The sequence below is a fragment of the Eptesicus fuscus genome, chromosome 8 (genome assembly GCF_027574615.1).
Source record: "Eptesicus fuscus isolate TK198812 chromosome 8, DD_ASM_mEF_20220401, whole genome shotgun sequence".
Taxonomy (NCBI): Eukaryota; Metazoa; Chordata; class Mammalia; order Chiroptera; family Vespertilionidae; genus Eptesicus; species Eptesicus fuscus.
The window spans coordinates 104777193-104793104 of NC_072480.1; the positions used below are offsets into that span (position 1 = coordinate 104777193).

Here is a 15912-nt window from a genome sequence, read left to right on the forward strand (position 1 = left end):
ATGACTAGTTCCCAGTGATTCGTGCCAAAGCCTCTTACCACACAGGCCACACCCACTAAGCCGGATGTTCATTGCAAACCTGAAGGGGGAAATGGAGTCTGATAGGAGCCTCCTGATGTCCTGAGGCCCTTGGGTCTCCCATCGGGTTGTAGGCACGGGTGGGAAGGGCCCGCCTCCTCTGGGAAGCTATCCTAGGGCATGTCGCCGGGCTCTGACTGGAGCCCCCCATGGTTCTTCCAGGCGTCTGCCTTCCTCCTAAAGTCCTGGGGTTTCTGAGGCCCACCTGGCAACCACATCAGCCCAGCCTTGATAAGGCATATTCAGACCTCGGGCTGGGTCACCCCTGAGGCTGCACAGGTACCTCTGAAACTGAGATAAGACAGGATCAGCTTTCAGGTGATGAAGAAAGGAAGGAAAAAGGGATGCCTTCCCGGGTCGCTGACCCTGCCTTTCAGCCATCACCGGGCCCTGTAACTTGGGCAAAACACAGCTTAGACGTTGTCATTATCTGAAAACTGCCCGGTTCATGACTCAAGAAGGTGTCTCATCTTCCTCCATCAGAGAAAGAGAATGTGGGTGATGTATTGGATGGACTGGCATCTGCTCCTTGTTGGTGACACTCCCCATGCAAATGAGGGGCTTAAGATGATGCCCTTAGACCTCTGTTACTCATGGCTGAATGGATCCAGGAAGTCCAGGAAGCAGGTGATGTCCGCCGGACACAGAGTCAATGTTTCGTGGGCTGACTGCTTTTTACAGTTTTATCAGTGATTAGACTTGAATGTTAATAAGCCCAGTCAATGGGCTATTGTTCAATAGGTGTAGTGGGAGCTGAAGAGACCCTGGCTGTGCCTGGTGAGTGCAGTTACAGGGCTTGGCTGACCTCCAGGGCTGTGTTGGTTCAGGAGTGTGGGCTCAGGGACCTGCTGTACCTGTCGGATTCTGTAAGCAAACTCCTAACACCTGCTATAGGTAGAAAAGGTTCCATGTGCTTGGGGCTGAAGAGGGAATGGAAGGGGGTGAGATACACAGAGGGACCAGTCCTGGTTTTCTCTCTCAAGCAAAGGGTTCTTTCTCTCCCACAGAAGTAAAGGCAGATGGACATGTGGTCAAAGAAACCAACAGGTTGGAGTTTGATGAGAGTCAAGCTGAGGTCTGTTGGGGAGCACAAGAGATTTGGTTGGAAAGTTTGTAAGGAGGAGATTCCAAAAAAACGGAAGTGTGTGGAAGGCCGCCTGCCCTGTTTCTCAAAATTCCAACTTAGGGGAGACTTAAGGGAGTGTCAGAGGCAGTGTCCCTAATTATTCCTTGACCTTTCCAAACAAGTTTGTGCACACACAGACCTCTGTGTGTTTACTGGAATCCTTATGCTTAATCCCTGGATGCTCTTGCCTAGAGGACAATGTAAACACATTGTCCCCACCGATTGTGTCTGAAGATAAACTTTATCTGGAACTGCTATTACAATAAAAGCTGTAAGAGGCAGGGAATCGAGGCTGCCTGGACACTAGAGCCAGGAGCCCCTTGGCCTCTCTTTCACAGTCAAACTGTGTTGGAGGACTCTGTTCATCTGTCATTCAGGGGCTGCTGGTCAGCCCTGGCAGAGGTCAAGCACAGGGCTATGGAAAAGTGAGAAGGTAATTCATGCCGCAGGACGCATTCAAGTAACATATTTAAGAAAAATTTGTGATTGTAAATACTTGGCATTTTAAAGATCTAACTTTTAGTCCTAGCTGGTTTGTCTCAGTGGATAGAACATTGGCTTGCAGACTAAAGGGTCCGAGGTTCAAATCCGGTCAAGGGCAAATGCCTGGGTTGTGGGCTCGATCCCCAGTGGGGGATGTGCAGGAGGCAGCTGATCAATGATTCTCTCTCATCATTGATGTTTCTATATCTCCCCTTTTTCCCTTCGTCTCTGAAATCAATAAAAAATAAAAATTAAAAAAAAAATCTAACTTTCCTCATAAGTTTGGGATTTGATAGGAAGCAGGTATTTTTACATGAGGAGGTACGTGAGTGTGGGGTGAATGATGGATGGAATGGAGAGGGTGGGGAGGGTGCTGTTGAAGGTTAGGACACACTGTCAGCCAGGGCCCAGGGCTGGGATCCTTGGAGCCTCAGGTCCCAGCGAGGGTTCACTCTTCCCGGTGGAGAATCCCGTCCACAGTGATCCTGGGTCTCGCCTGCTCCTGCAAGACCAGGACACATTACTAGGCAATGCCCCTGCTTTGTAAGAGGTTCTTTTTCTTATCAGCTGATTTGGAAGCTGGGCGTTAAAGATTGGACTATGGCCCTCACAAAATGAATTTTAAGGAGCATTTATGCATTTAAAAATTATTATAAACATTGTGCATGTTTGTGGTAAAAATTCAAACAGAAGAATGAGACAGTGTTCCTCCTTCTCCTCTTCCCCGGGGGCCACTGGGAACTGTGGGCTGCCTTCCTTTGATCATATTATTTCTTTAAAAATTATCTTTATTGTGGACAGTATTGCAGATGTCCCCTTCCCCACTCCATTGACCCTCCACCCCGCTCCCACCGCCTTCCCATACCCTTTTTTATTTGAATATTAAACATACTTTTAGCTTCTCAAGTAATAGCAGCTCTAGGATTACTCTTGAACGATTAATTGGCCTAGAGAGTCTGAGGGCAGGACACCATCTGGTCCCTCGCCCTGGCCCAGGGGCTCTGAGTCACTGGATGAGCAGAGCCTGCAAGCACCTGTCACAGGGGCCTGGGCTTCTCCCAGCTCCAAGTGGGTGTCTGCTCCACATTGATTAGGTTATGAGAAGAGAGACTCAGCTTATTTCATGTCAGACTTTGCTCTGATTTTTTTGAAGGCTGTTGTTAAAATACGGAGCAGAGATTTGGTTGACCCAAGTTTTTGGTCAAGGAGTAGCACCATGCAGAGGTGAATGGTAGGTTTGGAGTGCAATGTTTTCCTGTTTAACTCCCATGCAGTGTTTGGGTTTTCTTGAATAAATGACTAAAGTCCTCAGTGTCTGTCCCTAAGCAGTAAAGCTCAGAGGTAATAGCTGTCTTATGTTGCCAACAGTGAAAGCCCTGGGAGTTAATGACATTCACTTGTAAACTGCAAATTGCCACGTGACCCACAGATTACCCCTGTGGCCCTCAGCAAGAATAATGAATGAGGGCTGGTTCAGTTTCAAGGGGTTTAACGATTGTGGCCTGGGCTCCCAGCAAGGGATTCCAAGGTTTCAACTCTTCTTTAATATATAAACCGAGTGGCTAGATTATTATGATCTCTGAACGCATAATCATCAGGCCACTCAGTGCATATCCTATATAATAAAAGGCTAATATGCAAATTGTCCCCTCGACCAGGAGTTCAACCAGCAGGCAGGCTGGCCAACCGCCCATATCCCCTCCCCCAGGCCAGGCTGGCCAGACCCTACCCATGCATGAATTCATGCACCGGGCCTGTAATACATACATATTCATATATGCACACACACACACACACACACACACACGCACATACACACACATCTGAGCGGCCAGATGATTATGCGTTCAGAGATCATAATAATCTGGCCACTCAGTGTATATATATTTTATTATTGATTTTGGAGAGAGGAAGGGAGAAGGAGAGAGAGATAGAAGCATCAATATGAGAGAGAACCATCGATTGGCTACCTCCTGCAGACCCCCCTGGAGGGACCAAGCCCGAAACCCGGGCATGTGCCCTTGACCGGGAAGTGAACTGTGACCTCCTGGTTCATAGGTCGATGCTTAACCACTGAGCCATGCCAGCCGGGCCCAAGGTTTCAACTCTATACCTTAACATGGTGTAAGGGTGGCTCAGCCCTTTTAATCATGGCATCTCCACCATTTTATAAGTTGAAATGATGCAAAGGTAAGCACTATCTCAGTTTTAAATGAGGAAAATGAGGCTTAGAGAGGTTGAGTGTCTTGCTCTAGAAGATACTATCTTTCTCTCCAAACCCAAGTCAGAACCTACTTCTCAACACGGGGAAGTGAAGGAGGGCAAGCACAGGCTTTGTTCACCCTGGGCACCTGAGCTGTCCATCTCCTAACCACCTGGGCTTGAACTAATGCTTAGAGCATCTCCAGGCAGCACCTGTGCATCTTCCAGGCACCAGCAAACACTGTTGACCCATTGGTTTCTTTGACTTGCGAACACTTTGTTTGGTGCTGTGCTCGGTGTCAGGGCCTCGGGACCTGGTACTAGAAAGGATGCACAGATGGACAATATTTAGGCCCTGGGCTCCATGCTTTTCATGCTTTCTCAGTCCAATAACGAAAAGACATGGATGCTGTCAGGGTAACACGTAATGTAAAAGGCAAACATTTTCCATTTTTCTCTCTGATCCTTCTGGCTGTTATCTGTGTGGGCATTTGTCTTCCTCCTTCTGTACCCTATGCCCTTAGAAGGGGGCACTTTCAAGAATTTGACATTATCATAGCAATGATAATGATGATGATCATATGATAATCATGATAATCATCATGAGAGCTGACATTAGTTGAGCATATACTATTTGCCAGGCACTGTCCTAAGCAATTGGTATGCATTAACTTCATTTGATTCATGCATAATTCAATAAGGTTACTATAAGAGTCTAGGTTTCACAGATGAGAAAACCAAGATTTAGAGAGGCTAGATCACCCCTTGGCCTTAATTACATACTACATTTGTGCTCCTGGCCCTCTTGGTCATGCATAACCCTTGGTGTGTGTTATCCATGCCTCTATGCAGATGACTTCTATTATTATCACTAGTCTGGGACACTTGTCCAATTATCCTGACTGATCTTTACATCCATGTGAAGATCATTACCATCTTGATAATATCTAGCACCTTACCTCACCTCAGTGTGTCATCAAAGCCTTCTCTCTTTCTATAAACATCACCATCACTCTCTAATTGTTTGATAACAGAGGCTTGAAACTGACTTTTCGCTTGTCCTAATTGCTCAGATACAACCACTCACAGCATTCGGCCAAGTTCCTACACCCTGGTTTGCACAATCGACAGAGCCCAGTCCAACACCAGCTCCTCAGGATCCTGATCACCCAGGTTAAACATGATCGCTACTATGCTGCATTTATTCAGAATATATTCGTTCCACACTCAGAGCTATTGCCAAACTCTGTGGTGAATGCCATACACTCTCACTGTTGGTGAGTACTTCTTATCACCTTTCACAGATGCCATCTTTCCATTTGTGTCCATGTTATCAGAAAGTAGATACTCAACTCTATATGGCATCCATCCTTTGAATAGCTGGAGATAATTTCAAACTAGGAAACAGTATCATGAAGGAGAACTAACCCCAGATTTAAGGCAGAGAAGGAATAGCAGCAGGTAGTGCACGGTCAACAAAGGATTTACAGCAGGATAAGTTTACATTTTAGCAAACACTCATAGCAAAGGTGATATGGGGGACGGATTAGAGGACGGATTAGAGGGCTGTAAGGCCAGGGGACTGAGAGCGGAAGGAAAGGCTGTGCTTCCAGTGACAATGGGATGAAAAGGCAGACCTGGGAGCTGGAGCCTGGGAGGGAGAATCAAGGTCAACATGATTGAAAAAAGAATGAAGTCTCACCATTTTCAATGACATGGATGGACCTAGAGGACGTTATGCTCAGTGGAATAAGTCAGAGAAAGACACATGCCATATGCTTCCACTTACATGTGGAATCTAAAGAACAATGAACAAACAAAACAGAAACAGACTCATAGACACGGAGAACAACTGAGGGTTGCCAGAGGGGATGGGGGTTGAGAGATGGGTGCAAAGGGTGAAGGGATTGGTAAGTGCACATTGGCAGTTACAGAATAGTCATGGGGATGTAAAGCACAGCACAGAGAACAGAGTCAATGATGTTGTAATAACTATGTATGCTGTCCATATTTATGGAGGGAGTTGTAAGTTATATAAGCTACAATGTTGTACACCTGAAAATAATATAAAATAATATAAAATAATGTAATATAAAAGAGCTATACCAATAAAAGAGAAACATGCAAATTGACTGTCACTCCATGATGCCCACCAGCCAATCAAGAGTGAGTATGCAAATTAACCCAACAAAGATGGTGGTGGCCCCACCCCCCAGCCACTCCGGGCCTCTGAGCAGCATGCATGCAGGCACGGAGTGGCTGGGCAAGGCAGGATGCCTGCTATGAGGGGGAGGGCAGAGGAGGTGAAGGGAGCTACAGGAGTGGCGCTCTGGCTGGAGCAAAGACTGAAAGCGGCAGCCTGGCCAACAGTATGACTGCAACTTCATGAGCGCCTTTATCCAGAAGCAACCTGAGTCAGGCATGGCATCCACAGCCACAGAAACAGTCAGGTCATTAGGGTTGTTTTCACCCATTAAGGGTTGGGGTCATCTGTTATGCCCCAATGGGTAACTACTGTAATAAGGTGTAACACAAACAACATTCTTCAAGGGATTTGCAGATTTGTGCATTTGTGTGACAAATGGACCGTGTGAATTTAGGTTAGCAACGGACCCTCTGTGCCTGCAAAGGGACAGGAATCACGGTGTCTGAGATTAGCACAGCCTCATTCCTGTAGTTCATTAAATGAGTCAAACTGGTTCTTGCATCTAAATCTCAGACATGGATTGGAAACTCATGGATGGAATACAGCCCCTAACTTGTGATATTAATTGCCAACATTTAAAGATTTTGCATAAAAATCCATATGTGTGGCTTCTTCAGAAAAATGTGAAGGTTGAGCCAAGAGGGCCCATGTTCCTACATGGGAACACTGGATCGCTCACGCCTTTCCACAGATCCCACGGCCCACCCACCTTTCCCTGACCTGTCTCACTTGCATGATGGATGCCTGGCTAACATGGACTTTAGGGAGCTGCTTAAATTATACTTCATCTTGCTTTCAGATCTTCCCAAAAAACAGAGCCAAGGTGCTCTCCTACCTCTGGTCACATCTTGAGTGCAGGACACGGGCTCTTTGAGAAAGACTCTCTGTGTCCTAACTTCCCCATCGACCTCAGAGGACCCAGCGCAGAGCTGGGCATGGGGCACATCCAGTTCCCTACAGGGCCTATGGTCTCCTCTGTCCCTGCCACTCACCCAGAGAACCCTGGTCGCTCCCCTGTGCACTCACAGGTGCGTGCACACACACAGTATTCACTGCAGCTCATACAGAGCCCACCTCAGTCGTCTGATCCCTCTGTTCCTGATTTGAGAGCCCAGAAATGCTTCCCCTTCTCCACCGCCTGCAGGACCTCACTGCCCTCACACATGATGGAACTTACCCTCAAACAAAGCTCCGATCAATCCTTGATTCTCTGTCCTTTGCTATTTCCTGTTCATTTTTTCTCTTTCCATTTTCTTCCTTTCAACCCCCAGGTCCTCCCTTACAATCACGGTACATACATTTTTTTCTGCTGACTTCTTTTGTTTGCATCTTTATTCTCATTCTTTTGCATGTTAGGCACTAGCCCTCATGAACAATACAGCTTATACTGTATATAGTGTGCATATGTACATACATATTTAAGTGACTGTGATGGAACATTTATTTTGTACCATGGGACTATTTGTGCTTTGTTATAAGCACATCACAGAGTCAGAATTCAGGATACTTTTCTCAACTCGATCGAGGTATAATTGACCAAATGGTGAGACACTAAAATTGCATGGCCTGATGGATGTCCCCCATGTAGTCAGTGATACACCCTTCACCTCACACCTTTATCTGTTTATTCCTTTGGTGCAAACCTTCTTCCTTTTTTTGTTTTCTAACTTTGAACACAAATTTCAAACTTGCCTCAAGTGGCACCGGTTCACTGAGGTAGCTCCACAAACTACACAGATCTGCCCCAAGCCTGTCAGACCCCTCCCCGCAGGGGGAGCCTCAGGCATTATACCCGATTCCTAAGAGCTGCCAGGGTAGCACTGAGAGCCACTGAACTGGAAGAAGGCAATTTCCCAGGTGGGGAGGGCGCTCACCTGGCGAGACATAAACTTGGCCTGGTGCTGGCCACCAGCTGTGCTCCTCTGGGCTCCCCCTGTGGCTGTGCCAGGATAGCAATCGAGTGGAACTGTGGCTTTTCCAGTTCCTTTGGCCGTGCTTGTCTGTGACTGCACGCACCACACCCAGCGCCACGCCTGAGCATTCAGTTTCCTGAGTCATCGTGATGCTTGGCTGTCAGCTGCTCAGGTGGACGAATGCCAGGGCCCTGCCAGGTGCCACCCACTGGGCATGCTCTCAACTTCCTTCTTTCCTTCCTTCCTCCCTCCCTTCCTTCCTTCCTTCCTTCCTTCCTTCCTTCCTTCCTTCCTTCCTTCCTTCCTTCCTTTCTTTCTCTTTCTCTTTCCCTCCCTCCCTTCCTTCCTTCCTTCCTTCCTTCCTTCCTTCCTTCCTTCCTTCCTTCCTTCCTCCCTCTTTCCTCCCTCCCTTCCTCCCTCTTTCCTTCCTTCCTTCCTTCCTTCCTTCCTTCCTTCCTTCCTTCCTTCCTTCCTTCCTTCCTTCTTTCCATTTCCTTACTTCCTTATTTCTCCTGTCTCTCCCTCCCTCCCCCTCTTTCTCTGTTCCTCCCTCCCTCCCTCTCTCCCTCCCTTCCTCCCTCCTTCCCTCCCTCCCTTCCTCCCTCCCTCCTTTCCTCCTCTCTCCTCCCTTTTTCCCTCCACAGCCATGCAGTAGACACAGAGTTAAATGTTCAAGAAAAAGCGTTGCATATGAGACAGGCTCTGGCTGTGAAGGAAGTGGGTGAAGGTTCTGAGTACAGGGGTGTCCAAGCCCCTTGGGGTTTCAGGAAGGAATGCCTGTCACTCATTCTTGGTTGCTCCCTGAGTCAGCTCAGAAGAGGAAGTTCCTGGAGGGACAGTGGAGATAATTATACTTGCCGCTGGATGAGCCACTGTGGGGAGAATGCAGACCTGCCCAGCATTCACCACTGGACCCTACTGGACACAGCCCAGTCCCTGCCCCCACCCCCGCTGACTCCCTGGGCCCCAGACCACTCCCAGAACGGCCAACCCCTCCTGGGTCGGAGAGGGTGCATGACCCTGGACCACTTCCACCAGGATCAGAGGCAAAGTCCCTGGTCTGCCCACACCTCCTCCCACCGCGAGCTGGAGGGGATATAACGTACAGTGATACCCCCACAGGTCTGACACCCCACACAGGGCAGTGTCTCAGAGCAAGGACAGGCAGGTGGGTCCCCATGCGGAGCGGAACCAGGGTCCCAGGTCGGGATGCAGGGAACACAGCTCTTGCTTTCTACTCGTTTGCCTGCTGGTGATCCTGTTCCAGTCCCTGTAGAAACCCCGGGGGAGGTGGCCGCAGGGCACAGCGAGTGACAGACCTGTGCAGCACCCTTGGGTCCTCCTCTGAGCCAGTGATTTCCGCTGCTTTGAGCTTCCTCCCCACATTTGAGAGTGCTCAGTGCTGGGCCCTGGGGCATCTCAACTCCACAAGGGGCAGGGGCAGGCTTGGCCCTCACTGTCCACTGCGCTTCGCTGGCCTGGCCCCTTTCCCAGGTAGGAAGAGGTGAACAGCGATGCTTTAATGGTAGGCTGACCCATGCAGTCCACACAACTGCAATCGAACTTGGAGCTGGGAAGAGACCAATGAGGCATTCCAGTGTAACTCCTGCCAATAAAGGAGGCTAGGCATGCTGGGAAGTCAGGCTCCCTCAGGCTCAACCTGACTTTGATTCCCAGCTGCTGCTCTCTTCATTTTTAATTTTTTGTTTTATATATTTAATTGATTTCAGAGAGGAGAGGAGAGAGATAGAGATAGAAACATCAATGATGAGAGAGAATCATCAATCAGCTGCCTCCTGCATGCCCCCACTGGGGATGGAGCCTACAATCTGAGCCTGTGCCCTGACTGGGAATTGACCCCTGACCTCCTGGTCCATAGGTCAATGCTCAACCAGTGAGCTATATGGGCTGCCTACTTTTTTGTTTTTTAATTACATTTGACATATAATATTATATTAGTTTCAGGTGTACAGAATAGTGGTTAGACATTTATATAACTTACAAAGTGGCACCCCCCCAAGTCTAATACCACCTAGTTATTGCAATAGTACTGACTATATTCCCTGTTTTGTTCTTTACGTCCCTGTGACTATTTTGTATTTGCCTATCTGTACTTCTCAACTCCTCCCCCTTTTTCTTTCTTTAGCCCAGTGATGGCAAACCTATGACACGAGTGTCAGCACTGACACGCGTAGCCATTTCTGATGACACGTGGCCGCATGCCGAGGATGAAACATTTGCTGCTCCTGAGGATGAAACATTTGCGACTAGAGTCTTGGAGTTAGTTTTTTCCTTAAAGTGACACACTACCCGAGTTATGCTCAGTTTTTTGGCGAAGTTTGACACACCAAGCTCAAAAGGTTGCCCATCACTGCTTTAGCCATTGGGACCCCACAAGCCATTAGCAAAACCAGTCAGAGGCATTGGAGGTGGCAGTGCGCCCTCTGTTGGCTATTGTAGGAATCAACAGGCTGCATGTGGCCAAGATAATTTCTTGCTTTGAAAAATGGTCAGCATTTGGGCGTCTTGTTCTCTTAGAGCCACACCAGGGCTTCTTAGGACCACATTCAACTCAATACTTTAAAAAAGGGGGAAGGATGCTGAGAAGATGAAGGGACTTATTCCATATTTCAGAGAGGCAGTGCAAACACTGGAATCCAGAATGAAGTAAAGGGTCGGATTGACTCCAATGCAGCCGTTGAAGACAACTGGCACCCGGCCTTCCTTCCCTGCCCAGCACCTTTGCCTCCCGAAGCCCCAGCCAGTGCTCTGTGCCAGCCAGCGCTGGGGCACCTCTTCCCTGCCACATCTGATGGGGTATACCAGCACTCCTGCCAGAGAGCCTGACGCTGTCACCAAAGGCCTTACCAGGCCCCCTTTTCATGAGAAAATGTTTCAGTTTCCATCAGGAAAGGTAAACGGTGCAGAGGAGGCCTCATGCAAATCTCCTGCCAGTGGGTCCTGGGCTCTGCCTGGGGCCCAGCAGGCTGTCTGTCACCTGACCCTCCATAGACAGAAGAGCCAGCCTCTCCTTGCCTCCCTGATGGAGCCCCACCCCCAGGACATCTGCTGTAGTGCTGAGCCTGCTCTATAGCCTGGGAGTGTGAGGGTCCAGTGTCTGGACCAGCTGCCTCATTTTGTTTTGGAGGAAAATGAGGCCAAAGAAGGGGCTTGCTGCCAATGGCACCTTCTCAGCGGAAGACAGGGATGGAGACCCGCTTCCCAGTGTCTGGGCCTGGCCCGTCCCGGGCCTCCCCCTCCCCCGCCATGGGTTTTGTTGGGTTTTACTCGGGGAGTGGGGTATGGTAATGCTCTGGGCAGAGCCTGTGTGTGCCCACCTGATAGGGCAGGAATAGAATATCGGGGACCAGCTAATTGTAAGAAATAGTAATCCTGCTCTGTTAAGTGTGATTTTGTTGTTCTGATTAAAGAAGGTACATTCTAACCTGCCTGGGATGGGACCTGGGAGCTCACCTGGAAGTGCAGCCCATCCTCCCCACCAGGGAGCTGCCTATTATCATAGAAAGATTAACAACCTGTCCCAGAAACCAGAGCTGCCAGCCCATTGAAGACCCCAGCCCTTTGCATATCACTAGCCTTTGAAGACCCCCAGTCTTTGCATACCCACAGGCCATTGCAAATCACCTGTAAACAGCCCATTTGGTTCACCCTTCTGCCTACTTCCCAGGTAACCTTTGTCCTTCTACCCAATGTAAGCAGCTGGCTTATGGCAGGGGGGGGGGGGAGGGCAGAGCAGATTTTGTAGATGACCTGCTGCTCTCCCACCTGCAGGCAGGATTGGAATGAACACTCATATAGGATTCAACCCTGTCTCTGCTGAATTGGCTGAAGCAGCGACAGGCAGCCGGACCCCTTAGATGTCCTGAAGCCTGAGATGTGCGTTTCCTGGGGAGCCGACGCCTACCTGGTCCACATGCAGGCATCATGGCTGGTCTAAAGTGTCCCCACGCTCCAAGAAGGGAACAGAGGGCTCCCCAGGGGTGACCGCAGATAGGAGGGGTCCGCTGCGAAACCCTGTGAGATTGAGGCAATAAAGCTAGGAGTGAGTGCTGACAAGTCTGGGAGAGGCCCAGGCATTACCCCAACATTCACCCCACTTGGGTTTGGAGACAGGCAATAAAAGTCTGCTTTCCAGGGACTCCGGAGGCGAGCTCAGCTGATTCATGGGCATCTGGGTCGGGCCGTGGACAGAAACAGTGAAACAGGGTGTCTTGTTGAGCTGTGGGTCTAGAAAAGCTGGGCACCTGATCTTGTACATTAGCACGTTTGATTTTATTCTCTTTTTATATGTGTTACCTGTCGCTATGCACTGCCCTGGGATCGACTGGCTCAGAGGTAAGCTACGAAGGGCATGCTCAAGCAGGATCCATAGGAAAGCTAAGGGAGGGTGGAACGCTCAAGGCAGTATACGTGTGGGGGAAGAGCCACATGATTTCACTCATGTGTGGGATACAAAGCAAACTCGTGGACACAAACAGCAGTGTGATGGCGGCTGCCAGAGGGACGGGCATGGGGGTGAACGAGGCCTAATATATGGTGATGGGAGAAGATTGGACTTTGGGTGGTGAGCACACATGCAATATACAGATCCTGTAACACTGAAACCGACACCTGAAACCTATATGATCCTATTAACCACTGCCACCCCATCAATGTAATAAAAAGATTTTTTAAACACACACACACACACACACACAAAAGAAAGCTCCAGGGATCCGATGAGCAGGCACCCCACCTTGCTTTAATTGCCCAGAAGTATGTCCCTAAGGGGCAACTAGAACAAGCCCTTGGCCAGCAGGTATGCTGAGAATCCCACTTAGGAATGGCTAACCTGAGCAGTGCGTTTAGTCTCCTGACTTCCCTGCTACAATAGATTGTTGGGTTAACCAAGGGAGGTTACTAAGAGTAAATGTGTGAAATCAATACAGTCCTAGGAACCTGAGACCTCCTGAGGTTCTTGCTGGATGGGCCAGGGGAAGGGCCAAGAGTTCCCTGAGGTCTGGGAGCACATAGGACGAGCTGATGTTGGGTTTGATGTGGTCACTCAAGTGGACAAGAAGCAGGTGGGTTGGCTGTAATTCTGTCCCTGTGAAGATAAGATGGTTTAGACCTCTGTTTCAAGTTCACCCCCCATCTGTGGGTAGGTAGGAGACACCCTCTGAAACAGGGAAAGGGAGTAGAATACTACAAAGTTCTGAGACTTTTTTTAAATCTTCACCTGAGGATATTTTTTCCATTGAGTTTTAGAGAGAGTAGAAGGGAGAGGGAGAGACACAGAGAAACACCCATATGAGAGAGACACATCAATTGGTTGCCTCCTGCACGCCCCCGTCCAGGGCTAGGGAGGAGCTTGCAACTGAGGTGCATGTCCTGGACCGGAATCATACCTGAGACCTTTCAGGCCACAGGCTGACGCTTTATCCACTGAGCCACACTGGCCAGGGCCCAAATTCTGAGACTCTTTGAAAAAAACACTGACAAAGTAAGAAAACTTTTAGGAAAATTCTTTCATCAGACCTCCACCCTGAGTGCTGGACTCATTCAGGAAAGGTTTATTGAGCACCTAAGTAAGCCACATGTCCTTCTAAGCCCTTGGGGGACTTGAAGGTTCTGGCCGCCTTCCGGAAGTTTCCATGTCAGCTTTGTCACTTTTCTCCAGTTTATTGTTCCTCTCTTCCTCTGCAGTGGATATGCAGCACCTGTTCCAAGGGTCGGAGCAGATCTCCCCCTTCCTCTCACCGCCATGGCAGAAAAAGAGTCTGCAGGTTCCGTGCTGCATCATGCAGATAATATTCCGAATTCCAGGAGGGATGTCGCCTGTGGATATGATAGAAGAGAGCTGACATTTCCTTCACACAGAGAATGAAGGCGGAGCCCGGCCCGCAGCCCAACTCCAGGTGGTGACTGTGTTCTCACAGCGTTGACTTTCTCGGGACAAGCTCCAGGCTGCCTGAGCTCCGGTTTCCCAGCTTTAAAAGAGGAACAATAAGCTCAAAGTGTTGCCTGGACTTGTCCATTTTATTCCAGGTTATTAGGGTCTGACTGACTCCAACCTTCCTGGGGACGGTGTGAGCTCACCCATTAGGGAGGGAAAAGAGAGTTGGGGTGACCAGAGTGGAAGAATGGAGGGTGGGTCTTGGTCACCAGGAAACTTGGAAATAGTTCTGACCCTCAGTTTGTGGCCCAATTTTCAGTTTTATATCCTACAATGAAAGACATAAAATAAAGCCTCTCTCCTCACCCTAACTTGTGTGTGTGTAGGTCAGGCACAAGCACCTTATGTCCCCATTAGGAAAACATTTCATATTTGTCACAAGAAAAAAAAATTGTAGCTATGTGAAGCAATGGATGTTAAAGAGACATGTGTGGTTAATATTTCACAATATACACAAATAGCAAATCATTGCATTGTACACCTGAAACTAATATAATGTTATAGGTCAATTATCCTCAAGAATAATAAAAACCATTTGCCATTTGGAATGAGAGAATTAAAAAAATGTCTTATGTCAGGCCTGCAAATGCCAACTGTCATGACTAAAAACACACACACCTAAACTAAAGAGCCCTGCCTCCCCCATCCCCACTCCCGTCCCGCAGTGTAGGTCTGGCATGATTAGAAACCTTGCACGTGACGAGCCTCAGCCACCAGGAGGCACGGCTGGGGTCAGATTTGGGGAGGACAGTGAAGTGAGCAGACGGCTCCTGTGTAATGAAGGTGGAGGGTCCAGAGCCTAGTGACCTGGAGAATGGATCCTAGTCTTGCTGTTGCAATAACGAACTATTTCTCCATTGACCTTTCATTTCACCGGCCCTGCCTCCATTTTCCCATCTGTCAAATGGGCCCCATGTGACTGACTACCAGGCCTGTAATTGTCCATCAAACAGCAGAACGTGAGTCAGAAGGTTTTCTCTCCCCGGAGAGTGAGGAGCTGTCCCTGGGGGTCGCGTCCCTCCCAGCTCTGCCAGGAACACCTGCCCTGGTCTTCTAAAGGCCTCACCCTGCAGTGTCCGCTTCCTGGCTGTCCCAGAACAGAGTACCCTGTGCCTTTGGCAGGACCCTGATTTCACGTTTGTCTTTAAAACATTCTTCACAGGGGAGATGAAAACAGCCCAGAGCTGAGCCCCAGGGAAAGGGGGGCGGGGTGACCTGTGGGGACATGTCCGTGAGTTCCTACAGCCTCCCCAACCTTCTCAGCCTTTCCCAGATTCCTCCCTGGCCCGACAGGGTTACCTGAGTTCATCAGGATCAGGCAGTGGAGAACAGTGAGAAAAAAGAAGAACTTCATGGGGCCAAACTCCTGAGTGCCCAGCCCTCCTGCGAATGGATGACGGTGTGGAGGAGCAGAGAGTAGCCGGGCACAGAGGCCCTTATAGGATTCGGGCCATGCGTCAGCCCTGAGCACATTTACCTGGTCCACTGCGTACGGCTGTGGGCAGAGGGTTCAGGACGCTCCTCTGCCTAAAAATAGACAGGCTTTCCACGTTCAGAGTTCAGAGGAGGGGGCTGACCAGCCCTGATGTGGGAAAGGAGCCTGCAGCCAGAGCGATGGCGTAGCCCCTGGTTCTAGGCTCCGTGACAGGGTCACAGACGTGCAGACGGCTTGCCTGACTCCAGAAGGTGGACACCGGATGCTCTCAGACACACTCCCAACAGACAGGCCCACATGCACAGAGACACAGGCTCAAGGCCATCTGTGGGAGCCTCGTCCAGCATAACCACCGACAGGAACAGAAGTGAGTCACAGCAGAGTAAGGGGGCCCTGGCACCCCCACGGCGGTGAGGACAGAATCCCACCATCATGCACGTACTGAACATTATCTAGCTTAAGATGGAGGGCGGGGGGGCCGGGGAGGGGAGCCCAATACAACATACAGTATTA

At 49.4% G+C, this 15912-nt stretch overlaps 1 protein-coding gene and 1 long non-coding RNA gene across 2 annotated transcripts; one reads left to right on the forward strand and one right to left on the reverse strand.

Annotated features, from left to right (window-relative positions):
* Positions 1-5103: 5103 nt before the first annotated feature.
* LOC129150134 (uncharacterized) lies at positions 5104-14491 on the forward strand. Its single transcript, XR_008556864.1, has 3 exons — positions 5104-5166; positions 10155-10288; positions 13715-14491. It is a non-coding gene; the product is annotated as an uncharacterized LOC129150134 (long non-coding RNA).
* Positions 13572-15378, reverse strand: SPAG11B (sperm associated antigen 11B). The gene is made up of 2 exons (XM_008161180.2): positions 15264-15378; positions 13572-13846 (listed from the first exon to the last, which is right to left on the reverse strand). Exons 1-2 carry the CDS (start codon positions 15316-15318, stop codon positions 13614-13616), a joined length of 288 nt encoding a protein of 95 aa, XP_008159402.1. The 5' UTR covers positions 15319-15378; the 3' UTR covers positions 13572-13613.
* Between the last annotated feature and the right edge of the window lie 534 nt (positions 15379-15912).